General features: G+C 47.2%; 1 protein-coding gene across 1 annotated transcript; it reads left to right on the top strand.

The window, feature by feature from the left end:
* The first annotated feature begins 2288 nt into the window (after nt 1–2288).
* Nucleotides 2289–26974, top strand: LOC306765699 (uncharacterized protein). Its single transcript, XM_079253183.1, has 5 exons — nt 2289–2782; nt 18833–19114; nt 19485–19841; nt 20803–21032; nt 26403–26974. Exons 1-5 carry the CDS (start codon nt 2401–2403, stop codon nt 26640–26642), a joined length of 1491 nt encoding a protein of 496 aa, XP_079109309.1. The 5' UTR covers nt 2289–2400; the 3' UTR covers nt 26643–26974.
* The last annotated feature ends 622 nt before the right edge of the window (nt 26975–27596 follow it).

Below are 27596 nucleotides of genomic sequence, written 5' to 3'. Positions count from 1 at the left end.
CCCTTCAGTCTGTACTGAACACCCTTCAGTCTGTACTGAACGCCCTTTGGTTTGTACTGAACGCCCTTCGGTCTGTACTGAACGACATCCTGTCTGTACTGAACACCCTTCATACCGTACTGAAGCCCTTCGGTCGGAACTAAACGCCCTTTGGTCTGTACTGAACGCTCTTCGATCTGTACTAAACACCCTTCGGTACTGAACGACGTCCTGTCTGTACTGAAGGACATCCTGTCTGTACTGAACGCCCTTCGGTCTGTACTGAAGGATATCCTGTCTGTACTGAACGACATCCTGTCTGTACTGAACACCCTTCATACCATACTGAAGCCCTTCGGTCGGAACTAAACGCCCTTTGGTCTGTACTGAACGCTCTTCGATCTGTACTAAACACCCTTCGGTACTGAACGTCGTCCTGTCTGTACTGAACACCCTTCATACCATACTGAAGCCCTTCGGTCGGAACTAAACGCCCTTTGGTCTGTACTGAACGCTCTTCGATCTGTACTAAACACCCTTCGGTACTGAACGACGTCCTGTCTGTACTGAAGGACATCCTGTCTGTACTGAACGCCCTTCGGTCTGTACTGAAGGACATCCTGTCTGTACTGAACGCCCTTCGGTCTGTACTGAACGACATCCTGTCTGTACTGAACACCCTTCATACCATACTGAAGCCCTTCGGTCGGAACTAAACGCCCTTTGGTCTGTACTGAACGCTCTTCGATCTGTACTAAACACCCTTCGGTACTGAACGTCGTCCTGTCTGTACTGAACACCCTTCATACCATACTGAAGCCCTTCGGTCGGAACTAAACGCCCTTTGGTCTGTACTGAACGCTCTTCGATCTGTACTAAACACCTTTCGGTACTGAACGCCCTTCGGTCTGTACTGAACGACATCCTGTCTGTACTGAACACGCTTCGGTCTGTATTGAATGCCCTTTGGTCTGAGCGCAACCTGTCAATGTGGCTACTAATGCTACTTCATTTGTTTACTTTCTGCTGCTGCACACCATGATTCTTCTGGTATGCTCATGTTTTGGAGCTTTTCTGCTCAGGTTCAGACATAAAGAAACGAAATCTGATCAAAAAGGCATCAGAACAGCGGGGAGACATTCATGCGTTCATCCAGTTTGTGATGGTGGTCAGCACTGTGGCCTCACAGCAAATAGGTTGCTGGTTCGAGCCTCGGTTGGAAGGAGGTTCATCCTGGGGGGAGGTGGCCTTTCTGCATGGAGTTTGCATGGTCTTCCCGTGCATTCATTGGTTCTCTCCAGATACTCCTAATGTGCTTGTCCAAATATCCATGACTTTAGGTAAATTGATTACTAAAACTGTGATTGTGAGTGGTTGTTTGTCTCTCTGTGATGGACCGGTGACCTGTCCAGGTGTACCCTGCCTCTCGCCAGATGATTGCTGGGATAGGCTCCAGCTTCCCTGCCACCCTTCATTGGACCATGCGGTTAGGATGATGAATGGATGAATAACTCCGGTTTCTGGATCTTTAATTGGATGAAACAGTTTGGGACATGGACGGATAGTGACCATTATGTGGTCAAATAAAAGATCTTTATTGCCAGTTGAATGAGATTTAAAAGTGCCATCCAATCAATTTTTCCAATGAACATCAGATTATGCTTTCAAAATGATGCTTTGGAATAACCTGAAAACATTCATCTGATCATCAATGTCATTTAAATAGATTCTGGGAATTACTGGATCATCCGGGTTCCAGGTGATTTTACTGAATGTGGTAAATCCAGCTAATGACAACAAACTGAGTTCACCATAAATAACCCACATTTATACTTCCCCTGAGAGCGCCACAGTTTTCTGTAATGGACCCATGATTCTCCAATCTGCCAGTAACGTTCATACTGGTTAAGATTAACACCTCTGAGATGGACTCATGGTTTATAAATGGTCGCTTTTATGCAGAAATCGTGGTTTTGCTGGTAATGCTGGTGGCAGTATGGAGGTCAAACAGTGAAATGTAGAGAATGTGGACTGTAGGTGTTTCTGCCGCAGCCTCAGCGGTGGTCCTGCTACCTGCAGCCCATCTCCGAGGCTTTAACCGGGAACAACAGACAGGAAGTCTGACATCTGGGACTTACTGCTGTTATTTTCTGTCAACCAAAATGGCGTGCCTACAAGGGCGCGAGCGTCGCGGACGACACAAGACATGTGGGCGGGAAAATGTGTGTGCGCGTCTATTCGGGTGTTTCCGGCGGGCTCCGGAGCTGCCGAACGCACGCGGAGCCGCGGCTTGGAGCGAGCAGCCGTAGCCGGAGGAAGCGCACTAAGCAGCCGCCAAAGCAGCCGCAGCGACCCGCCGACCAGCCAGTCGAGGCACGCGGAGGGCTGCGGGCTGCGACACAGAAGCATGAGAGAGCCGACATGAACGGGGCCGTGTACATTTCGTTTTTCCAGGGCCAGCTGGAGTCCGTGCTGGAGCAGGTCGTCCAGCTCGCGGTGCAGGAAATCAGCAAGTCGGTGGGCTCCAGCCTGAACGCGCTGCTGCTGGAGACGGCCGTGAAGGAGCAGGAAAACCGCCGGCTCCGGCTGCAGCTGCAGGCGCGCGAGACACGGCCGCGAGCCTCCTCGGAAGACGGCGGCTCCGCGGGGGCTGCTAAAAGCAAGGCGGGCGAGGCGCGCGGGGACGGCGGCAGGACGAAGCCCGAGCAGCCGCAGCAGCAGCCACGCGCTCCGGCGGGGCAGAGCTCCGAGGCCGGGGTCCCCATCGACACGCGCCGCCTGGAGCAGAGAGGACGAGTCGTGGGTAAGAGCACAAAACACGCCGCGCAGCTCGCACTCCTCCCTCCGCTCGGCACGAGCCGCACGTAACCCGCCATGGCGCGAGGTTGGGTGGGTAAACACAGAGGCCTGCAGGTGAGGGGCAGCTGGGTCCGCGGCCCCCAGCCTCCGCGGCCCCCAGCCTCCACGGCTCCGCGGCCCCCAGCCTCCACGGCTCCGCGGGCCCCAGCCTCCGCGGCTCCCAGCCTCCACGGCTCCGCGGGCCCCAGCCTCCGCGGCTCCCAGCCTCCACGGCTCCGCCGGCCCCAGCCTCCGCGGCTCCCAGCCTCCACGGCTCCGCGGGCCCCAGCCTCCGCGGCTCCCAGCCTCCACGGCTCAGCCGGCCCCAGCCTCCGCGGCTCCGCGGCGGCAGGAGGTGCAGCAGATCCCTGTGGTCATGAGGAGGAACGGGGCCTAGTTCTCCCGACATGCTGGGGTTTCCTGGCGGAACAGGTTCAGAAACAAAGGTTAAAAATAAAGAGCAGGCCTCCATTCCTGCAGCTTGCAGGGCATAAAATTAGATTTACTGCCTTGTTTGACATGTCCCCTTCAGGAATGGAGGGCGTTGGTGGTGGTGGGGGCACCAGGACAAAGAAGCAACAGACTGCAGGAGGCTGGGGTGGGGGGTGATGGCCTCATGGCTCTGGACCACCGCAGTGGGGTTAAATATGTTCTTCCCAGGAGCAGAAAAGAGCTGAGGCATGGAAGCGGGGGGAGGAGATGAACGTGGCCATCTTCAGCAGGTTTACGGGCGTTGGGTCGGCTGCAGCCAAAGGGCAAAGATGTCTCCAGGAAGGTGTGGCAGCGGCCTTTTCCCGGCCAGAGTCGTATTTCAGGCTAAGGTGAAGCTTCAGAGAGGAGACACAAAGGTTTCTGTCGCACATGAAGACTGAATGATTGCCGGGAAAAGTTTCCGTTTTTCCAGAAACTTTGGGTGAGATCCAGCTTGTCTTCCCTGACGAGGCATCCCACAGCTGGGAATACTCTGGAGGTGGTGCTGGGTGGAGGCTTCGGTCCGTAATGACTGTTTTTATGAAAAAATAAAATCTGTTGGGAAGCAGAAGGGTGCTGCAAATGTTCCAAAGGATTTACTGCTGCAGTCGCACCACTAACACATCTTCCTTCATCCAATAACTCGGAGTAACGAGTGGATTTAACCTCCGATACTCCGATGTTTTCGTAGACTGATACATCTGACAAACCTCCACTTTTGTACATCGGAGCATGTTAAATATAAGAAATAAAAACCAGGTCATAGACATACCTACATAGACGCCGCGTAGCATCGGGCTGCCTGTACGAGCTGACGTCTCATCGCGCCGCCATCTTGGATGGGTCTCCATGCGCCTCCAATGCATTTATCTGTAAGGTGTAGGTCCAACCACAACGATAACTTCACTGATTTTTACCAGATTTTTCTCAGTGTGGTTTGTTACAAAGAGATATTGTTATGATACAGATCACTGTAAAACACTAAAAACTATGTGCTGAAATATTTTTTATAACACTATTAACTAAGACATAAGGTAGCTACGATATAAATAAATGTATAAATGAATTTGATTCCAACATGCTTGATTGTTTATTGATGCATTTGGATTCATCTATTTTATCTGGTCAAATAAATTATTATTCAACCTTGTGAAATGTAATTCCATACAATCTGATTTCAGTATTCCACCGGGTATTACAACCGTATGCTGAACAAAATACGGGAATAGTTGCTGCTTTCTCTTGACTACGATTGACTCTTTTATTTACATTTCTTAATTTATCAAAAATAGAGATACAGTTGTACAAAGTCTGAATAAAGTATCAAAACTATGGAATTCAGAAGTTACCCAGAAAAACATTCGGAGAGCATAAATCTCCGCTAAGGTCTTCAAAAAGTTCCTGGATCCAAACGGTGATCCGGATCACCACCAGAATTATACCAGTTCTTCCTTTTCATGTTTCCAATAAATTCTGAAACTTTCATGAAAATCCGTCCATAACTTTTTAAGTGATCTTGAACACAAACAGATGAATCTGTAAAAAAACTGTCAAACTCTCTTTATGAAGCATCAATATATTTATCCATAAACACCTCATAGGAGAAAAATTGATCATTTAGTAGATTATTCACTGTATTAACATTATTTATAAATCAGTTATGTAGAAAAGTGTTTTGTTTGTGTGGAATATATACGCGTTGTTTAGCTCCGGCGGACGTGGCGTTGGCTCCGGCTGCAACTGTCAGTGTGGAGCTGGCGGGGGGGAATTGTGGGAAGTGTCTGGATCAGTTAGAGATCAAGTGATCGATCAGGGATGTTTCTGCCTTCTGGTCCAGTCAGAAACTTTTTTTTTTAACTGGGGTCCTGATCAGAGCGGTTGTCATGGTGACTTGATTTTCTTCGTAGTTCATCTGAATCTTAACAAATAAAAAGATCATTATTTATTAATCCCAAAGACTTAGAATAGAAATATAAAAAAATTACTGGAACATTGATTTAATGTTTAATTAAATATGTTTTAATAATAAAACAAATTGTATTAATTGTATGGTTTATTGTTCTGGTGGGCTGGAAGGTGTGGAAGAACCATCACCTTCCTGTAGTTATGAAATTAAAAATACTTCATTAATCCCCAAAGGGAAATACTGTAGTATATAATAATAATAACTAGAGGAGGTCTTGTTCCGGAGGCTGATGGCTGCTGGCAGGAATGATCTTCTGTATCTTTCAGTCTTACATCGGCCCTGAAGAAGCCTCTCACTGAACACACTTTGTTGTTTCATCACTGTGTTGTGGAGAGGGTGTGAAGAATCCTCCATCATCTTCATCAGCTTGTGCAGCATTCTTCTTTGGACAATCAGCTCCAGCGGCTCCAGAGTTACTCCAAGCACAGAAGCAGCTTTCTGGATCAGTTTGTTGATTCTCTTCAAGTCTCTGGTTCTGATGCTACTACCCCAGCAGATGCTGCAAAGCTGACTGCACTCTCCACAACAGACTTCTAGAAGATATGCAACATCTTGGTGCAGACGTTAAACCATCTCAGCTTCCTTAAGAAGTACAGTCTGCTCTGACCTTTCTTGTAGATGTAGTCAGTGTTGCATTTCCAGTCCAGTTTGTTGTCCAGCTGAACTCCAAGATACTTGTATTCCTCCACCACCTCCACCTCCTCTCCCAGGATGGAAACAGTGCTTTGTTTATTCTTCTTCCTCCTGAAGTCAACAATCATCTCTTTTGTTTTGCTGCTATTTAATATGAGATGATTGTCACCGCACCATTTAACAAACTGACTGACCAGTTCTCTGTACTCTGCTTCTTGTCCATCCCTGATACACCCCACAACTGCAGAGTCATCAGAGTATTTCTGCAGATGACAGGACTCAGAGTTGTACTGGAAGTCTGAGGTGTACAGAGTGAAGAGGAATGGCCAGAGTACAGTTCCTTGTGGTGCACCAGTGCTGCTGACCTCCATCTCAGACACACAACCTTTCAGTCTCACAAACTGGGGTCTGTTTGTGAGGTAGTCATAGATCCAGGTGGTTGTGGAGGTATCCACCTGGAATTTATGGAGCTTCTCACATAACAAAGCAGGCTGAATGGTATTAAAAGCACTGAGAAATGAAAGAACATGACCCTCAGAGTGCTGCCTGAATGGTCCAGATGAGAGTGTGCTCTCTGGAGCAGGTATATGATGGCATCTTCAACCCCAAGTCCATTACGATATGCAAACTGGAATGGGTCCTGAAAGGTGTTTACTTGCTTGTTGAGGTGAGCCAGTAAGAGTCTCTCCAGGACTTTCATGATGTGAGATGTCAGGGCAACTGGTCTGTAGTCACTCGGTTCAGCTGGTTGTGTTTTTTTAGGCACTGGAACAAGGCAGGAGGTTTTCCACAGCACTGGGACTCTATTTTGTCTCAGACTGGTGTTGAAAAGGTGCTGGAGAACCGGACATAGTTGTTTTGAGCAGGTCTTGAGAACTCTGGGACTGACACCATCTGGACCTGCAGCCTTGTTCTGGTTCAGTTTCTCAAGTTGCTTCTTAACCTGATTGCAGGAGACAAACAAGGTGGAGGTCTCAGGATGTCCTGATGTGGAGGGAGATGAAGCTGTGTTCTGGTCCATGACTGAGCTGCAGGGTGACAGATTGGAGGCGTGACAGGAAAGCAGTGGGCTTATGGAGGGTGTGTGGTCTGTTGGGCTGGAGGTAGGGGGTGAACTGAACCTGTTGAAGAATATGTTCAGCTCATTAGCTCTGTCCAGACCTCCATCAGGCTGGTCCCCCTTTAACTTGAAGCCGGTGATCTTCTTCATTCCAGACCACACATCCCTCAGGTTATTCTGCTGGAGCTGACTTTCTAACTTCTTCCTGTAGTCCTCCTTGCACTTCTTAGTTTGTGTTTTAAGTTGTTTTTGTGTTGCCCTCAAGAACTCCCTGTCTCCATCCCTGAAGGCTTTCTTTTTGATGTTCAGCAGCTTTTTCAGGTCACTGGTGATCCAGGGTTTGTTATTGGGGAAGCACCTCACTGTTCTTGTTGGGACGATGCTGTCCACACAGAAGTTTATGTAATCTGTCACACACTCAGTCATGGCGTTGATGTCGTCTCCATGAGGTTCACAGAGGACGTTCCAGTCTGTAGCCTCAAAGCCTCCTCTAAGAGCATCTTCAGCTTCAGCAGACCAGATTCTGATAGTCTTTGTGATGACTGGTTGCTGCTGAACGATGGGCTTGTAGGTGGAGGTGAGAAGAACCAGATTATGGTCAGATCTTCCTAAAGGAGGCAGGGCAAAACAACTGTATCCATTATTCATATTTGCATAAAATAAGTCCAACATCTTATTTTCTCTGGTGGAGCAGCTGACAAACTGCTGGAATGTTGGTAGAGTTGCAGAGAGGGAGACGTTGTTGAAGTCTCCGGAGATCGGCATGAATGAGTTTGGATGCTGTTTGTAGCCGAGCAATGACGCCACAGGCTGTGTCTGGTGCGGTACCAGGTATTATATAAACCGCTACCAGAATAACACAGGTAAACTCTCTGGGTAAATAATATGGACGGAAGCTCACAGCTAACAGTTCCATGTCCCTTGTGCATATCTTCTCCTTGACAGTAACATGTCCAGGATGACACCAACGCTGGTTAACCAGCACTGCAATTCCACCACCCTTTAGCTTTCCGCTGTGTTGTCTACTGCGGTCTGCACGGACCGTTTTAAAGCCCGGTACAGACACATTACAGTCAGGGATGTGTTCATGCAGCCATGTCTTGGTGAAGCACATAATACTGCACTCCCTGTATTCTTTCTGAGACCTTGTTAGCATCTCGAGCTCGTCCGTTTTGTTAGCTAGCGATCTCACATTACCCATGATGATGGTCGGGAGAAATGGTTTAAATCTCCATCACTTTTTCCGCTGTCTGACTCCCGCTCTGCATCCTCTTCTCTTTCTTTTCAACTCCATCAGGATTTGATGTGTTGTTTCACTGATATTCCTGATTTGGGAGAAGTTAATCAGTTGATCCCGATTGCAAAGAAGTCTTTTGTTGCCATGGAGACTCATCATAACAAGCCTTGAAAGAGCAAAAATTTGGAGAAAAATCTTCCTTGCAGCACACCCTCCGAACCGGCATGAAATCCTCAGAAAAAAACAGACCTAATTTGAGGTCATATCTATGAGAAGAGTTTGTACTTTTAAAAAAAATCTAGATAGCAAGTCAGAGCTACTACAATTTGCTGCCGACAGACGGCGCAATCTAGAATGGAATGAAAAAATTATGTAAATATCATTGGAATTTTATCATCCCATCATGTTGCTGTTTGTTTTAATATATTTGATGGTAAAGTAGAATTTAATCTGCGTATGTTCATATGATGTCATATTGCGGAACATGAAAGAAGTAACCAGAATGTGTGTCGTCTCCTTTACGTTTAGGAATATTCATGTGTTCATCTCATATTTCCGTCCACCAGGTAGACCACGTGTTGACGTAAACTCTGCAGGTCAGATATTCACGGCAAGCTCATCGCATTTCGGGAATGATCTGGAAGGCGTTGTGGACGCAGGATTCTTTACCACTTATTTTACTCATCGTTATCAATACACAACATCATTATAATCACATAATATGGAAAGAAAAGGAGAAGCAGCTTCGACCTGTAGAAGGGAAGTTCTGAGTAAAAAACAATAAATTTGGTTTTGGTGTATAAAAGTTGTTTTTAGAGGAGCGGCTAGATTAAAGAAATTAATCTAATTATAGGGTTTATTTAATTAATCTAAATTAATCACATTTTCATCACATAAGTTATACAAGTTAATTCTAAATTAATTAAATCCGCTTTAAATGACCCTGTAAACCCTTAACTCTAAATGAAACTGCTTGGCTGGAGGTTTTTGTGATCTGGAACGGTCACACGGCTAAGGGGTCAAAGCGGAACGTTCTGGGTATGGATTGACATTTGTGTTTATACAGGGAATAATCCCCAGCCATCGTCCAGACGAGAACTGTAAATATTTCTGAGTTGAGGTTTTTATCTGGAACCATCGTGTAGACGTTGGAGGGAAAATGGAAACCATTAGTGGATTATCGGGTGCTCGAGCGCGTGGATTTCTTCTTTTATTTCCCAAACCCGCGTGGATTTCTTCTTTTATTTCCCAAACCCCCTTGTCTTCGTTACAGTCACTACAGATTAAGTACAGGCGCTACACATAAATACCATACTCGTATCTAACCTGGTGTGGGTTGTGTGTTAACACTGTTGGGTCGGGTCGCATGTTTTCCAAACACCATGTCTGTTTATCTGATGTGTCTGATCTGTCAAAGAGAAAGAAAGGTTTATCGCTGTCACACAAACGGAAGGTATTCAGTTCTGTCCTGGGTGGTCTGAAAGGGTCTGAAAAAGGGTCTGAAAGAGTCTGAAAAAGGGTCTGAAAGAGTCTGAAAAAGGGTCTGAAAGGGTCTGAAAAAGGGTCTGAAAGAGTCTGAAAAAGGGTCTGAAAGAGTCTGAAAAAGGGTCTGAAAGAGTCTGAAAAGGTCTGAAAGAGTCTGAAAAGGTCTGAAAGAGTCTGAAAAAGGGTCTGAAAGAGTCTGAAAAAGGGTCTGAAAGAGTCTGAAAAAGGGTATGAAAGAGTCTGAAAAAGGGTATGAAAGAGTCTGAAAAGGTCTGAAAAGGTCTGAAAGGGTCTGAAAAGGTCTGAAAAGGTCTGAAAGGGTCTGAAAAGGTCTGAAAGGGTCTGAAAAGGTCTGAAAGAGTCTGAAAAGGTCTGAAAGGGTCTGAAAAGGTCTGAAAGGGTCTGAAAAGGTCTGAAAAGGTCTGAAAGAGTCTGAAAAGGTCTGAAAGAGTCTGAAAGAGTCTGAAAGGGTCTGAAAAGGTCTGAAAAGGTCTGAAAGGGTCTGAAAAGGTATGAAAGAGTCTGAAATTTAACTTCTAGAACCTCTGATTCATTTGTTCCAATGAAAAAATGCTGAACTCTGAATGAATGAACGATGAAATGAAAGAATGAATGAATGAACGATGGAAAGAATGAATGATTAACTGAATGTGTAGGAGACATAGGTGAGGAGGAGGTGCACGGTGCATTAGTGTGTGTGGCAGAGGTGGTGGTTTGTGTGTGATTGGGCGTGTGCTTGCACAGAGGTGTATAAAGGCGCATACTTACCTGGGAAACAGATGAGAGAGCAAGGGTGGGGTCGTTGCCATAATTTTGTTGACCGCTATCCACACATTCATACATCATTTTTGTCTGTTATCTCCCTGGTTAAACAATCCATTCATTCAATCTTGATTGCGCTGTTATAGCTTGGAGACGCAATAAAGTATTAAACGCATCCCTGGATTTCAGCGTATTCTGTCAAGACAACGTCCTCGCGCGTCACAAATAAGCGAACAGGAGGACCCCACCCAAACTCTCAGCGGCAAAGGTGGTTTGGAAGCCGCAACAGAATGAATGAATGATGAAATGAAAGAATGAATGAATGATGAAATGAAAGAATGAATGAATGAACGATGAAATGAAAGAATGAATGATGAAATGAAAGAATGAATGAACGATGAAATGAATGAATGAATGATGAAATGAATGAAAGATGAATGAACGATGGAATGAATGAATGATGAAATGAATGAATGAATGAACGATGGAATGAATAAATGAACGATGGAATGAATGAATGAATGAACGATGAAATGAATGAAGAAATGAAAGAGTGAACGATGAAATGAAAGAGTGAACGATGAAATGAAAGAGTGAACGATGAAATGAAAGAGTGAACGATGAAATGAAAGAGTGAACGATGAAATGAAAGAATGAATGAATGAACGATGGAATGAATGAACGATGGAATGAATGAACGATGGAATGAATGAACGATGAAAATGAATGAACGATGAAAATGAATGAATGATGAAATGAAAGAATGAATGATGGAATGAATGAATGATGAAATGAAAGAATGAATGATGGAATGAATGAATGATGAAATGAAAGAATGAATGAACGAATGAATGAACGATGACATGAATGAATGAATGATGAAATGAACGAATGAATGATGATATAAACGAATGGATGAACGATGAAATGAACGAATGAATGAATGATGAAATGAACGAATAGATGAAATGAACAAATGAATGAATGAATGATGAAATGAACGAATGAATGAATGATGAAATGAACAAATGAATGAATGAATGATGAAATGAACGAATAGATGAAATGAACAAATGAATGAATGAATGATGAAATGAACGAATGAACGAACGATGAAAGAATGAATGAATGAATGAACGAATGAATGAACGATGAAATGAACGAATGAATGAACGATGGAATGAATGAATGAACGATGGAATGAATGAATGAACGATGGAATGAATGAATGAACGATGGAATGAATGAACGAACGATGGAATGAATGAACGAACGATGAAAGAATGAATGAACGAACGATGAAAGAATGAATGAATGAACGATGGAATGATGAAATGAACGATGGAATGAATGAATGAACGATTGAATGAATGAACGATGAAATGAATGAAGAAATGAAAGAGTGAACGATGAAATGAAAGAGTGAACGATGAAATGAAAGAATGAATGAATGAACAATGAAAGAAGGAATGAATGAACGATGGAATGAATGAACGAATGATGAAATGAAAGAATGAATGATGAAATGAACGATGGAATGAACGAATGGATGAATGAACGATGAAATGAACGAATGAATGATGGAATGAATGAATGATGAAATGAAAGAATGAATGATGGAGTGAATGAATGATGAAATGAACGAATGAATGAACGATGACATGAATGAATGAATGATGAAATGAACGAATGATGATATAAACGAATGGATGAACGATGAAATGAAAGAATGAATGAATGATCAAATGAACAAATGAACAAATGAATGATGAAATGAACGAATGGATGAAATGAACAAATGAACAAATGAATGATGAAATGAACGAATGAACAAATGAATGATGAAATGAACGAATGAATGAATGATGAAATGAACGAATGAATGAATGATGAAATGAATGAATGAATGAAATGAACGAATGAATGAACGATGAAATGAATGAATGAACGATGAAATGAACGAATTAATGAACAATGAAATGAACGAATTAATGAACGATGGAATGAACGAATTAATGAACGATGGAATGAACGAATTAATGAACGATGGAATGAACGAATTAATGAACGATGGAATGAATGATGAAATAAACAAATGAATGAATGATGAAATAAACAAATGAATGAATGATGAAATAAACAAATGAATGAATGATGAAATAAACGAAAGAATGAATGATGAAATAAACGAAAGAATGAATGATGAAATAAACGAAAGAATGATGAAATAAACGAAAGAATGATGAAATGAACGAATGAATGATGAAATGAACGATGGAATGAATGATGAAATGAACGATGGAATGAATGAAATGAACGATGGAATGAATGAAATGAACGAATGGATGAATGAATGAACGAATGGATGAATGAACGATGAAATGAACGAATGAATGAACGAATGAATGAACGATGGAATGAATGAATGATGAAATAAACGAATGATGAAATAAACGAATGAATGATGAAATAAACGAATGAATGATGAAATGAAAAAATGAATGAATGATGAAATGAAAGAATGAATGAATGAACGATGAAATGAATGAATGAACGATGAAATGAACGAATGAATGATGAAATGAACGAATGAATGAACGATGAAATGAATGAATGAACGATGGAATGATGAAATGAACGATGGAATGATGAAATGAACGATGAAATGAATGAATGAACGATGGAATGATGAAATGAACGATGGAATGATGAAATGAACGATGAAATGAATGAATGAACGATGGAATGATGAAATGAACGATGGAATGAATGAACGAACGATGGAATGAATGAACGAACGATGGAATGAATGAACGAACGATGGAATGAATGAACGAACGATGGAATGAAAGAATGAATGATGGAATGAACGAATGGATGAATGAACGAATGGATGAACGATGAAATGAACGAATGAATGAATGAACGATGGAATGAAAGAATGAATGAATGAACGATGAAATGAAAGATTGAATGAATGAACGATGAAATAAACGAATGAATGAACGATGGAATGAATGAATGAACGATGGAATGAACGATGGAATGAATGAATGAATGAAGGACGTTAAAGTTGAATGTTTGTTTTCAGGTCTTTTGTTTTTTTTGTGTTTTTTTTTTTTACAGTTTTCCATGTTTGTGTTTTAATATTTTTGTCGCCATTTTTGGAACTGGAACCTCTTCTTGCTGGTTTTCTGTCCTTCTGGGAAATGAGCATTATTCCAGGAATGAGACCCCCACCCACCCCCCCTCCCCCAACCTGCTGTTCAGATTCAGACCGTCCAGGTCCTGGTTTTGGTCCGTCCAGGTCCTGGGTTTGGTCCGTCCAGGTCCTGGTTTTGGTCCGATCTGAGCTCAGAACTGTAGGACGCTCCGCAGGTTAATTTGTGTCAGTCAGACGTGTTCAAACGGACCAGAATTGGATCAATACACCGAACTATAGCCGCGTATTGATCATGTGATCATTGACCTAATGACATTGATTCATCATTCGTCTATCAGATACTTTTATTTTGAAAGTGTTTGCATTTTGAACTCCCTGATTTTGTCATTTTCTGTTCATCCCAGGAACAAAACTATTACAGTGATTGATGTTCTGGTTGCTTTTCGTCATTTAGATGAACAGAAATGACCGTGTTCATCTTCCTGTGATATTGATCCATGTCAATCAGTGGATCTTAAATCTGATCATTACTGAGTTCAAAATATCAGAAACATTAAATCTCTATCTATTAAATTGGTTTGTTTTGCGAAACTGGTGATTTAAACCTCCGGGAACAACAATACATTGCTTATTAATAGCTGGATTTTATTCCACACATGAAAAATGCAACAGAAACCATTTTTTAGCTTCTAAAATCGCCAGTCGCCCGTCTCCTGCCAGAGCAGAGGTGCTGATGCTTTTATTTCCAGTAGATTACTGCAATGCCCTGCTCTCTGGTCTCTTTCCAGCCGACGATTACTCCAGAACTCAGCGGTACGAGTTCTGACGGGGACCAGAGGGCGGGAACACTTTACTCCAGTTTAAAATGGGTTTCTGTACGTTTCAGGATTGATTTTATGATTTTTTTTTTTACTTCTTTAAAAAATGTCTTAAAGTGTGTGTGGACAGAACTTTTGTTTTTAAATGTCTTGTCATCAGCTGTTAGTTTTAATCTTCATGACTTGGTTTTATCTGGTAAAGCTCTTCGTGTTTCCCGCCGCATGGAGAGTTGGATCGAAGAAAAAAATTTGTTCGTGTCCGCATGATCCCATGCTGTTGCAGAGGATCCGGCCCTTTATCGGACCCGTCCAGGTCCTGGTCCTGCAGAGGATCTGGCTCTCCATCGGACCCGTCCAGGTCCTGTTCCTGCAGAGGATCCGGCTCTCCATCGGACCCGTCCAGGTCCTGTTCCTGCAGAGGATCCAGCTCTCCATCGGACCCGTCCAGGTCCTGGTTCCGGAGAGGATCCGGCCCTCCACTGGACCCGTCCTGGTTCTAGGGATCTGTCCAGATCAGATGTGTTCCACTAATCTGCAGTCCGGTCCTCGGGTCATGTGACCCCAGCCTTTTCTGGCATGGCAGACAGGTTTCCATGGAGACCAGTTCTGATGAAGACGGTAGATGTTCAGCTGAAGGTTCAGATGGATCTCTCAGTTCCTGGTCCAGTGATGCTTTGTTGTAATCCACCTCGGTTAGCTGGTTAGCTTCAGTTAGCTTTAGTTAGCTTCAGTTAGCTTTAGTTAGCTTCAGTTAGCTTTAGTTAGCTTCAGTTAGCTTTAGTTAACTTCGGGTTAGCATGGTTAGCTCTTAGAGTTAACCATGATGTCATCTAGATGTCAATCTAGATGATAAACCCCCAATCTGACCAGAACTGGACCTGAACTGGACCAGGGGCCTCTTTTATCAAACTGTACGTAGCAACGCTGATGACAGGTAGCGTACGTACAGAAAACAGGAAAAGCGGCGCAAAAAAACATACTGATTTACAAAGTCGTGCGCACGCATGTCCCCCGCCTGTTTCCTTCATAAATCAGGATCAACAGGAAATTTCACCACGTGAGGAAACATCTGGCCACGCCCACATGTTGGCCATAAAAGGTCAGGCTGACGCCCTGATAAATATTAATCCATCTCATTTCCATGACGGTTCTGCAGGAAAAAAGAGGAATTTTCTGGAAAATGAGGAAGAAATTCTAACAGATAAAGTTGTAAAATGTAAAAGTATTTTATCTGGTGGAGACGGGATGGACATCACCACCACCAGAAAGACAGAGGAGGTCAGCAGGGGACAGATGCTGTCAGCGTCTCATCAGACCACCGGACTTATCCAGAAAGGACAAATAAAGTGGTCAGACAATAAAATGTAGGGAGAAAGTGCATCTTGGTCCACAGGAGGAGGAAGGGGGGGCGCTGCCCACTCCCACAGATTAGAAGCTGGCGGGAAAATGAAGGAGTCCAGAGATACGCTGGAACAAAATGCTCCAGATGATGCTGGAAGTGCTTCATTCCTTTGTTTCAGATTATAAAATGAACGGACATAAATGAGACGTCTCTGACTCCAGTTTATTTACTGGGAACATACTGGTGTTCCTGTGTGTCCCAGCTGGGTTGCAGCGCTGCAGATGTGGTCGGAGAGGGGGGGGCAGTGGTTCCACCTTGTGTCCTAGCTGCGGTGTCCTCGCAGAGGAACCAATAACTGCCATGAAGGAGGAGGTGCAGGAGATGGAGAGAAATAAACACCACCCTGACAGAAACCACACTAAAGATAAACTTGTGAATAAATGAGAATTGTCCACCTCTGATGTGTTGCATCACTTCTAGACGTAAAGCAGCAGCGTTTGGTTCCAACATGATGGTTGGAGGTCGGGGACAACAGCGCTGGTCGCAGCTGAACGGGACACGTTACCATTTAGTAGCATGTTATGTAGCGTCTCCACTATCTGCAGACATCTGCAGCTGTACAACAGGTTTCCTCCTGGGCATGGAGGCACCTCCACCTGCCTCCATCTGCCCGATGGCCGCTACACCACGTCTGGCTGTGGAGAACATCGTTCTGTTCCTCTGCTCTGGGTTGGGAAAAGGAGCGGACCCGACCTGTCAGTCCCTTCCCTTTGGAAGGTGCCGGACTGGAGTCCAGAGTCTCCATGTTCCATGTCCACCAGCAGGGACAGATAAGCCACATTGGGGAGCATTTTATATCCAACCATCACTTCATGTTCTGTATCTGCAGGTGGAGGAAACACCTGAGCAGCCTGATGATGGGCTGTTGTCATGGCGACCGCCTCCTTTTACCTGCAGGTCTTCATGTAGAGCTTTATTAGTACGGCAGCTTCTGTACGACTTATTAACTGTGTGATGTGGCTTTTCTAACATGTAGAACTGCTTGGTTTCAGAACATTTTCCTGCTGGACGTTTTACGTGCCCGAGGAACTTTTTCTCTTCTTCTGCAGATGCTGTTAATGTCCAACATTCTGGGGGAAAGTTTACATTTCAGTTGGAACAAATGGCTCAGATTCCTTTTTATTTTCTACATTTGGTGTCGCCGTTTCCCGTTTCTCCAGATGCTGTCGTACGCCGGGGTCAGAGTTGGCGTGGAGGTCGGGACGTTTTACCGCCAAGTCCTGCTTTTATAAATCCCAGAAGTGGACTATAATTGGCGTACGCCGGGTTTTGTGCGACAGCTTTGTAAATGAGGCCCCTGAGCTGGACGTGAACTGGACCTGACCCAGAGCCAGTCCAAAGTCGTGTAAAGAAATTCTTATCCAGGCAGTCGATGGTTTCCGAACTGGTCCCGTTCCCACGCCGTGGCGCAACGCAAAGTTCTGTGTTAGTTGGATTTTCACCCTAAATACCCTCAATCACTTAATAACTATCTAAATCCATGTTTTATACATGTTAATGGAAAACAGTTCAGGCAAGTAAAAGTGACATTTAAAATAAAATGAAATAAATATACACGCACTGAGGTGTCGTTTCTCCCTCCGCGTCGTAAGAGCTTAGACGGAAGGTCGTAACCAGGAATGAGTCCGGAGCAGGAGACGGTGTGAAGCATCCAGAGTACGGCGAGGAGGCTGAATTCAGGTTTCAGTGAATAAATTGTAACATTGCCAGATTAAAATTTTTTTTTTCTTGTTAAGTAGGTAACCTTGCTGAGAGACGTGTTCCTCTGGGTGAAGTGGTTCCTCGTCCTGATAGTAGTCTATACATTCTGTAATCATGAACAATCAGAAATATAGTTAGACCCCTCAGTTTACTGTAAATCTGTAAAAACGCTGACCAATCCAAACGTTCAGACCCAAATGGAGTAGTTCAGTTCTTATATTTCGTAGCTTCTTCTCCTGGCTCCCCTCCTCCCCCTCCAGCAGCGCATACCTGATAGCCACACCCTGCATATAAACAGCGTGTTAGGATGAAAGTACAAAGTAGTGAAGAAGAAACTCGGAAGGCAAACATGGCTGAGAAAATGCAGGAAGGATTTCCCGACCCGGCTCGGTTTATTTGCCTCCTCCTGCTAAACAGCCGAGAAAGAGAAAATCGTTGGTGGAAAAAGCTGCGAATTAAAAAGCCTCGGATCACGCAAGGAGCAGAACCAGAGGGGGAGGAGCCAATATAGGAGGAGGAGCCAATGTCGGGGGAGGGGCCAAGACAGGGTGTTGCTAGCTCTCCAACATTACCTACCCTGTAAGTTACTGTGACTTCCTGAGTTGCATCCAACATGACTGTATGTTAAAAACAACATGATTGGAGCTAAGTGTGTGTAAAATAAAATATTTACCCAGAAATACGCTTGGGAGGTGGATTTTTTCATCAAAAAGTTCATTTGGGCCACCCGTGATGCGTTGTCACGTGGTCCGTGGGTCTGTACTGGCGCAGTTTGGGCAGTTTTTTTCTTCGTAGAAACGTTCCGTATGTTTCTCTTAAAATCACATTGCAGGAATGTTTTACGAACTGTAATGTTGGGTTTTTGTGGTGCCGTTTCACAAATGTTGAAAGTCTCGGGAATGTTGAGTTGCCATAGCAACTGGCTCCCGCTCTCCTCTGGTTTACCTGGAAGTTTGGCAGCATTCACGTTGTCTGCTACGTGTTGGTTAGTTTTCACCTGAACCGGACCAGAACACCTACACGACGCCATGCAGCGCCAACAGCTGATCGGTCCGCTGATATCCCACAGAGATGATCGCCAGTCGCTAAAAAGAAAGCCCAGCTCGTTGATTGGCCAGGAACTTCTGCAGGCTGGTTTCCGTTCTCACTTTGCTGTTGAACTCGATCCAGACTGGAGTTCTGGTCGGAACCAAGAGACTCCGGGTTTTCACCAGGACCAGAGTTAATCTGATGTTCCCCGGTGGTGACCTTCACCGTAAGCAAACCGGTTCTGTTGGGTTCTGACCCCGTTCTCCTCGTGTTCCCCCTGTCCTGCAGACCAGCTGAAGTGCGTCATGGAGCAGGTTCTGGACTTCGCGCTACGCGAGCTGACGAAGATCGTGGAGGCCTCTTTCGATGACCTCCTGCTGGAGATCACCAAGATGGAGAAGGAGCAGCAGGTTCTGCAGGAGAGGCTGGGGAAGACCTGCGACAGAGGGGGGGGGGCGAAGGGCAGAGGAGGTGGGAGGAGGAGGGGGTCGGAGAACGACTCCATGTCTCCCAGCGGATCCGAGGAGGCGCGGGAGGAGCTGCCAGAGGGGTCCAAGGAGCCCACAGACGGTGAGTTGTCATGTGACCAGCTGGAACATGGGTCCTGGTTCTGATCCGACTGGTTCTGAACTGGGCTGACTGGTTCTGATCCGGCTGGTTCTGATCCGACTGGTTCTGAACTGGGCTGACTGGTTCTGATCCGGCTGGTTCTGATCCGATTGGTTCTGATCTGGGCTGACTGGTTCTGATCCGATTGGTTCTGATCTGGGCTGACTGGTTCTGATCTGGGCTGACTGGTTCTGATCTGGGCTGACTGGTTCTGATCTGGCTGGTTCTGATCTGATCTGACTGGTTTGGGCCTGACTGGTTCTGGTCTTTAATCTCGTGTTTGAACTGGACTGAACCTTTAGGATGTTTGGTATTGTCTGCCCCCCCCCAGACCCGGACCGGCCCCCCATCCTGTCGCAGGACTGGGTCCCCATACTGGACAAAGTCTTCGGACAGAAGTGGTGCAGCGACGTCTGGCAGATCAAGGAGCTCAGTGGAGGAGGTGTTGGTGGGCGGAGCCTGAGTGAAGGAGGGGGGCGCCAGGTGGAGCCTCTCTCCTCCCCCTCAGTAATCCTGGAGCCCTCCCCTTCCTCCCCCCAACAGGACCCCCGCTGGACTCCTCTGGAGGACATGGAGGTGTTTTCTCCTGACGACGAAGACCAAGCAGAGACTCAGAGAGGCTCCGCCTCTGAACCCCCACCTGACCCTCCACCTGAACCCCCACCTGAACCCCCCCACAGCCCCTCAGGTGAGGCTGCAAAACACACCTGAACATTACCAGATATGAAAGCAAAACTGAAAATATTCAAGATATTCTGATGAAATTTCACACTTTTACTTTTTTATTCAAATCTGAGAAATAAACAAGAAACTAATTGAGAACAAATTCTACGTAGAAAAACATTTATTATAAAAACAAATTCTACGTAGAAAAACATTTAACATTATGAAAACAAATTCTACATAGAAAAACATTTAACATTATAAAAACAAATTCTATGTAGAAAAACTTAACATTATAAAAACAAATTCTACGTAGAAAAACATTTAACATTATAAAAACAAATTCTACGTAGAAAAACATTTAACATTCTAAAAACAAATTCTACGTAGAAAAACATTTAACATTATAAAAACAAATTCTACGTAGAAAAACATTTAACATTATAAAAACAAATTCTATGTAGAAAAACATTTAACATTATAAAAACAAATTCTACGTAGAAAAACATTTAACATTCTAAAAACAAATTCTACGTAGAAAAACATTTTAACTTGATAAAAATAAATTCTTCGAAGAAAAACATTTTAACTTGATAAAAATAAATTCCAAGTAGAAAAACTTCAACAGGTGATAATAATGAAAATAAAATCTTCCAAATGTAAAATTTAAATAAAAAAAAACCCATATAAAACCATCTATCTAATTGAAATTAAGTAAGATTTGCGTTTGATTCGTCAGAAAAGATTTTGGACACAAATTGAAAAAAATCTTCAAATTAAAAGAAACAAAAATATAAAAATAAAAGAAATTCCTTTTTACTATTTTAAGTTGAATGAATCGTAGCTACAGAGTAAAATGAGTGTGAGTGGCGCCCTCCGGTGGACACCACTGTATCACTGTCCTTAGGTGATCAGATAAATGACAAATCCTGATATTAATGATCGATCAGCTGATTGATTATAATGTGTGTTATTTATTCGATTAGGTCGCTGCTCCTCTGCCTCGATGCTTCATCGTCTTCTCACGCTGCCGTCTCAGCTGCTGGACGACGATGAAGAGAACTCCGCTGCCGCCAAAGAAACGCTGGTCGCTCTGGCAACAAACGGTGGCGAGGAGCGGGGAGACGGCGATGCCGAGCCACCCAGACCGACCGTTAGGGAGGAAGAGGAGGACGAGGAGGAAGAGGAGGAGGACGAGGAGGACAAAGGGAGGAAGGTGAAGGAGGTTTCACAGTTTCCATGTTTGTGCTGCTTGTTAGCGACGATCCTTGCTGACGTTCCTCCAGCTGGGCGACGAGACCAGCCGCCATTCGGTGCTACATGCAACCGCCGTTTGTCGTCTACACGCCGCCGCCGTTTGTCGTCTACACGCCGCCGCCGTTTGTCGTCTACACGCCGCCACCGTTTGTCGTCTACACGCTGCGGCTAATCAGATCAACCTACTCAAGATGGCGCCCCAGGAGTAGTAGCGTTGACTTCTCCTCCTGCATGATTTAATTTACAGTCTGTGGATTCCGGCTGGAATAACCGATTTCTGCGCATGTGGTAAAGATCCTGCCATTTTAGAAGTTAAATTGCTTTTGGCAGGATTTATATCCTCTCCCTGAGCCGTCACCTTATCGTGGTGGAGGGGTTTGTGCGTCCCGAAGATCCTAGCAGCTATGTTGTCGGGGGCTTTATGCCCCTGGTAGGGTCACCCATGGCAAACAGGTGTCTAGGGGAGGGACCAGACCAAGCACGGCTCATAGACCCCTATGATGACGACCAACCTGGGCATGAATGTTCCCTTGCCCGGACGCGGGTTACCGGGACCCCCCTCTGGAGCCAGGCCTGGAGGCGGGGTACGAGAGCGAGCGTCTGGTAGCCGGGCCTTCGCCCATGGGGCCCGGTCGGGCTCAGCCCGAAAGGGTTACATGGGCCCCACCTCCCGTGGGCTCACCATCTGCGGGAGGAGCCGTAGGGGTCAGGTGCAATGTGAGCTGGGTGGCAACAAGGGGCGGGGACCCTGGCGGTCCGATCCCCGGCTGCAGAAGCTGGCTCTAGGGACGTGGAACGTCACCTCTCTGGTGGGGAAGGAGCCTGAGCTTGTGCGCGAGGTTGAGCGGTTCCGACTAGATATAGTTGGACTCACCTCGACGCATGGCTTGGGCTCTGGAACCAGTACCCTCGAGAGGGGCTGGACCTTCTTCCACTCTGGAGTTGCTCATGGTGAGAGGCGCCGAGCAGGTGTGGGCATTCTCATCAGCCCCCAGCTTGGTGCCTGCACGTTGGGGTTTACCCCGGTGGATGAAAGGGTAGTTTCCCTCCGCCTCCGGGTGGGGGGACGGGTCCTGACTGTTGTCTGTGCTTATGCACCGAACAGCAGTTCAGAGTACCCACCCTTTCTGGGGTCCTTGGAGGGAGTGCTGGAGGGTGCTCCTTCTGGGGACTCCATTGTTCTGCTGGGGGACTTCAATGCTCACGTGGGCAATGACAGTGAGACCTGGAGGGGAGTGATTGGGAGGCATGGTCCCCCCCCTCTGAACCCAAATGGTGTTTTGTTATTGGACTTCTGTGCTCGTCATGGATTGTCTATAACGAACACCATGTTCCAGCATAAGAGTGTCCATATGTACACCTGGCATCAGGATTCCCTGGGCCGCAGTTCAATGATCGACTTTGTAGTCGTATCGTCGGACCTGCGGCCACATGCCTTGGACACTCGGGTGAAGAGGGGGGCGGAGTTTCAACTGATCACCACCTGGTGGTGAGTTGGCTCAGATGGTGGGGGAGGAAGCCGGTCAGATCTGGCAGGCCCAAACGTGTTGTGAGGGTCTGCTGGGAACGTCTGGCTGAGTCCCCTGTCAGAGCGAGCTTCAACTCCCACCTTCAGCAGAGCTTCGACCATGTCCTGGGTGAGGCGGGGGACATTGAGTCCGAATGGGCTGTGTTCCGTGCCTCTATTGCTGGGGCGGCCAGCCGGAGCTGTGGCTGCAAGGTCGTTGGTGCCTGTCGTGGCGGTAATCCCAGGACTCGTTGGTGGACACCAGCAGTGAGGGATGCCGTCAAGCTGAAGAAGGAGTCCTATCGGGCCTTCTTGGCCTGTGGGACTCTGGAGGCAGCTGATGGGTACCGACGGGCTAAGCGGCATGCGGCTTCGGCCGTTGCCGAGGCAAAAACTCGGGCATGGGAGGAGTTCGGCGAGGCCATGGAGAAAGACTTCCGGACGGCTTCGAGGAGATTCTGGTCCACCATCCGGCGGCTCAGGGGGGGGAAGCAGTGCTCCATCAATACTGTGTACAGTGGAGATGGGGTGCTGCTGACCTCAACTCGGGACGTTGTGGGTCGGTGGAGGGAATACTTCGAAGACCTCCTCAATCCTACCAACACGTCTTCCCATGAGGGAGCAGAGCTGGTGGACTCAGGGGTGGACTCTCCTATCTCTGGGGCTGAAGTCGCTGAGGTGCTCAAAAAGCTCCTTGGCGGCAAGGCCCCGGGGGTGGATGAGATCCGCCCGGAGTTCCTTAAGGCTCTGGATGCTGTGGGGCTGTCCTGGCTGACACGCCTCTGCAGCATCGCGTGGACATCGGGGGCAGTGCCGCTGGATTGGCAGACTGGGGTGGTGGTCCCTCTTTTTAAGAAGGGGGACCGGAGGGTGTGTTCCAATTACAGGGGAATCACACTCCTCAGCCTCCCTGGTAAGGTCTATTCAGGGGTCCTGGAGAGAAGGGTCCCCCGGATAGTCGAATCCCGGATTGAGGAGGAGCAGTGTGGTTTTCGTCCTGGTCGCGGAACAGTGGACCAGCTCTATACCCTCTCTGGGGTCCTGGAGGGGGCATGGGAGTTTGCCCAACCAGTCTACATGTGCTTTGTGGACCTGGAGAAGGCATTCGACCGTGTCCCCCGGGGGCTCCTGTGGGGGGTACTCCGGGAGTATGGGGTACCGGACCCCCTTGTACGAGCTGTCCGGTCCCTGTACGACAGGTGTCAGAGCTTGGTCCGCATTGCCGGTAGTAAGTCGGATTTGTTTCCGGTGAGGGTTGGACTCCGCCAAGGCTGCCCTTTATCACGATTCTGTTCATAACTTATATGGACAGAATTTCTAGGCGCAGCCGAGGGGTTGAGGGGATCCGACTTGGTGGCCTCAGGATTGGGTCCCTGCTTTTTGCGGATGACGTGGTCCTGTTGGCTTCATCTGGTCGTGATCTCCAGCTCTCGCTTGAGCGATTCGCGGCCGAGTGTGAAGCGGCTGGGATGAGAATCAGCACCTCAAAATCTGAGACCATGGTCCTCAGCCGGAATAGGGTGGATTGCCCTCTCCGGGTCGGGAGTCAGGTCCTGCCTCAAGTGGAGGAGTTTAAATATCTCGGGGTCTTGTTCACGAGTGAGGGAAGGATGGAGCGTGAGATCGACAGACGGATCGGTGCGGCGTCTGCAGTAATGCGGACTCTGCGCCGGTCTGTCGTGGTGAAGAAGGAGCTGAGCCAGAAGGCGAAGCTCTGGATTTACCAGTCGATCTACGTTCCTTCCCTCACCTATGGTCATGAGCTGTGGGTCGTGACCGAAAGAACGAGATCTCGTATACAGGCAGCTGAAATGAGTTTCCTCCGCAGGGTGGCCGGGCTCTCCCTTAGAGATAGGGTGAGGAGCTCAGTCATCCGGGAGGGGCTCAGAGTAGAGCCGCTGCTCCTTCGCATCGAGAGGAACCAGTTGAGGTGGCTCGGGCATCTGGTCAGGATGCCTCCTGGACGCCTCCCTGGTGAGGTGTTCCAGGCACGTCTCTCTGGGAGGAGACCCCGGGGAAGACCCAGGACACAATGGAGGGATTACATCTCTTGGCTGGCCTGGGAACGCCTCGGGATCCCCCCCTGCAGAGTTGGCAAATGTGGCTGGGGAGAGGGAGGTCTGGGCTTCCCTGCTTAGGCTGCTGCCCCCGCGACCCGACCCCGGATAAGCGGCAGAAGATGGATGGATGGATGGATGGATGGATGGATGGATGGATTTATATACATTACCCATGCCGCGTGGAACTTAGGTAAATCTGTCGCCTAACTCAGAGTGAGACTATAATGGCGTCCACTGAGACATTAACTACTCTGATTGAGACTGCACTCGAAAAATATTTTGTCAAGGCCGAGGCAACATCGAAGCAAGGATTTGCACGATTGGAACAACTGGACTCACTTCGAACAGATCTTCTATCGCTCAAGGAGGAACACACAAACTTAAAGGCTCGCATGGACGGTGTGGAGCAGGCCTCTACAGCATTGTCCAAAACAGTAACAACAGTGGAAACTAAGTTAGCCGATCTAGAAGACAGAAGCGGACAAAATAACGTGGTTGTGCATGGACTGTGTGAACAGAGAGAAAACTCAAACAATTTGGAATACATTACGACTCCGCTCCCACTGTGGTTCCCCACGCTAAAGGACGCCCCACCAGAGATTATGAGTTGGACCTCCTCTGAACAAAGCAGCCACAAAGCCAAGAGTTCTGATTTTCATGTGTTTGAGATGCACTGACAGAGCTAAGACATGAAAAGCAGCAAGGGACTCACCGCTCGTCATTGGAGGAAAAGAAATAAGGTTCACAGCTAACTTTAGCCTGGCGACACGGGATCAGCGTGGGTCCTGCTTTCCTGCAGGTATTAGAGGACAGTGACTGTCCTCTAATACCTGCGAATTGTGTAAAGATATATTGGCAACGTATTTGGTTCTAATTATAGGAATGGACTCGTTTACTTTGCAGGACAACATGGAAAAAACTTATTGCACAAGTTGAACAATGATCACAGATTTTGGAGATGTTAAATTGTGCGTGTGTGTGTGTGTGTGTGTGTGTGTGTGTATTTGTTTTTGTGATCCGCAGCGTGTAGATGGTGATTAGCCGTGGCGTGTACACGAACCTTTCTGTTCGTCTACACACCGCGGCTAATCGTCGTCTACACGCTACGGCTATCGCCGTCTACACGCCGCAGCTAATCGTCGTCTACACGCTACGGCTATCGCCGTCTACACGCCGCAGCTAATCGTCGTCTACATGCCGCGGCTAATCGTCGTCTACACGCCGCGGCTAATCATCGTCTACATGGCGCGGCTAATTGTCGTCTCTACGACGCGACTGTTCGTCGTCTCCACGCCGCAGCTAATCGTCGTCTACACGCTGCGGCTAATCGTCGTCTACATGCCGCGGCTAATCGTCGTCTACACGCTGCGGCTAATCATCGTCTACATGGCGCGGCTAATCGTCGTCTCCACGACGTGACTGTTCGTCGTCTCCACGCCGCAGCTAATCGTCGTCTACACGCCGCGGCTAATCGTCGTCTACACGCCGCGGCTAATCGTCGTCTACACGCCGCGGCTAATCGGCGTCTACACGCCGCAGCTAATCGTCGTCTCCACGCCGTGGCTAATCGTCGTCTACACGCCGCGGCCTAGCCACTCTGTGGCTGCGGCCGTTTGGCGCCATCATGCAGGAAGTCAGTGTGATTATTTTCCTCCTCAGCTCCATGGCGTCTGCAATAAATAATGTTATTGATTACTCCCTGATGACCGGGTCTCCTGGTCCCGGTTCTGCTCCTGACGTTGTGGTTTCTTGTGTTCGGTAGAAGAAGCGGCGCCGGGTCTGGTCGGAGTGTGAGGAATGTGGTCGCAGGTTCAGCCGGATGTCTCTGCTGAAGGCTCACCGCCAGAGTCACGTCTCCGGGGACACCGGGCCGTCCTCGCCCTCATCTCCGCCCTCCGGCGCCACCTCGCCACTGCGCTGCTCCGAGTGCGGGAAGAGGTTCTCCTCAGCAACACGCCTCCAGAGCCACGTCCGGACTCAGCACCCGGAGAACCGGTCCTGATCCTGCAGATGGTACGAACTGAACGACCAGGGGAGTTTTATGCAACAGAACCGGATCAGAATTCTGGTTCTGGTGTGGATCCGGTTCCATGTCAGACACAAACACAAACCTGGTCCTGAACCCAAACGCCAAAGTTTATCTGACAGGAAGTCGACCATTTTCACTTCCTGTTTATTTAAAAAAAAAAAAAAAAACAGTTTTCAGGGTTTGTGGTTCAGATGGACCCAGAAAAGGGAATAAAACTGCTGGTGAATCCCTGAATCCAGACGCCTGGACCAGGTCTAAGGACCAGATCTTAGGACCAGGTCTGAGGACCTCCGTGTTCCTGACTTCAGTCCAAACAGTTTTTATCTGAACTTTTCATTAAAGCTCCAGAAACTGGTTTCTGGATCTGAAGGTTTCCAGCCGACCTCGGAGGTTCGATCCCCATCTGGTCGTCCGCTCACTTCCTGCAACTCTTCGTTCTGGTAGAACACTTTGTACCTGGATCAGACCTGGACCTGGACCTGGACCTGGACCTGGACTGGACCTGGACCTGGACCTGGACCTGGACCTGGACCAGACCTGGACCTGGACCAGACCTGGACCTGGACCAGACCTGGACCAGACCTGGACCTGGACCTGGACCAGACCTGGACCAGACCTGGACCTGGACCTGGACCAGACCTGGACCTGGACCAGACCTGGACCTGGACAAGACCTGGACCTGGACCAGACCTGGACCTGGACCTGGACCTGGACCAGACCTGGACCTGGACCTGGACCAGACCGGACCTGGACCTGGACCTGGACCGGACCTGGACCTGGACCAGACCTGGACCTGGACCAGACCTGGACCTGGACCTGGACCAGACCTGGACCAGACCTGGACCTGGACCAGACCTGGACCTGGACTGGACCTGGACCAGACCTGGACCTGGACCAGACCTGGACCTGGACCTGGACTTTGTTGGT

Source organism: Telmatherina bonti (genome assembly GCF_933228915.1).
Source record: "Telmatherina bonti genome assembly, chromosome: 14".
Classification (NCBI taxonomy): domain Eukaryota; kingdom Metazoa; phylum Chordata; class Actinopteri; order Atheriniformes; family Telmatherinidae; genus Telmatherina; species Telmatherina bonti.
This window is presented reverse-complemented; position numbering and strand designations above follow the sequence as displayed.

Excerpts from the sequence above, each read along its gene's own strand:
- LOC306765699 (XM_079253183.1), top strand. The coding sequence starts at position 2,401 with ATGAACGGGGCCGTGTACATTTCGTTTTTCCAGGGCCAGCTGGAGTCC. Across the intron at positions 2,783-18,832 it reads GCAGAGAGGACGAGTCGTGG|ACCAGCTGAAGTGCGTCATG; the intron begins GTAAGAGCACAA and ends CCTGTCCTGCAG. Across the intron at positions 19,842-20,802 it reads ACCCCCCCACAGCCCCTCAG|GTCGCTGCTCCTCTGCCTCG; the intron begins GTGAGGCTGCAA and ends TTATTCGATTAG.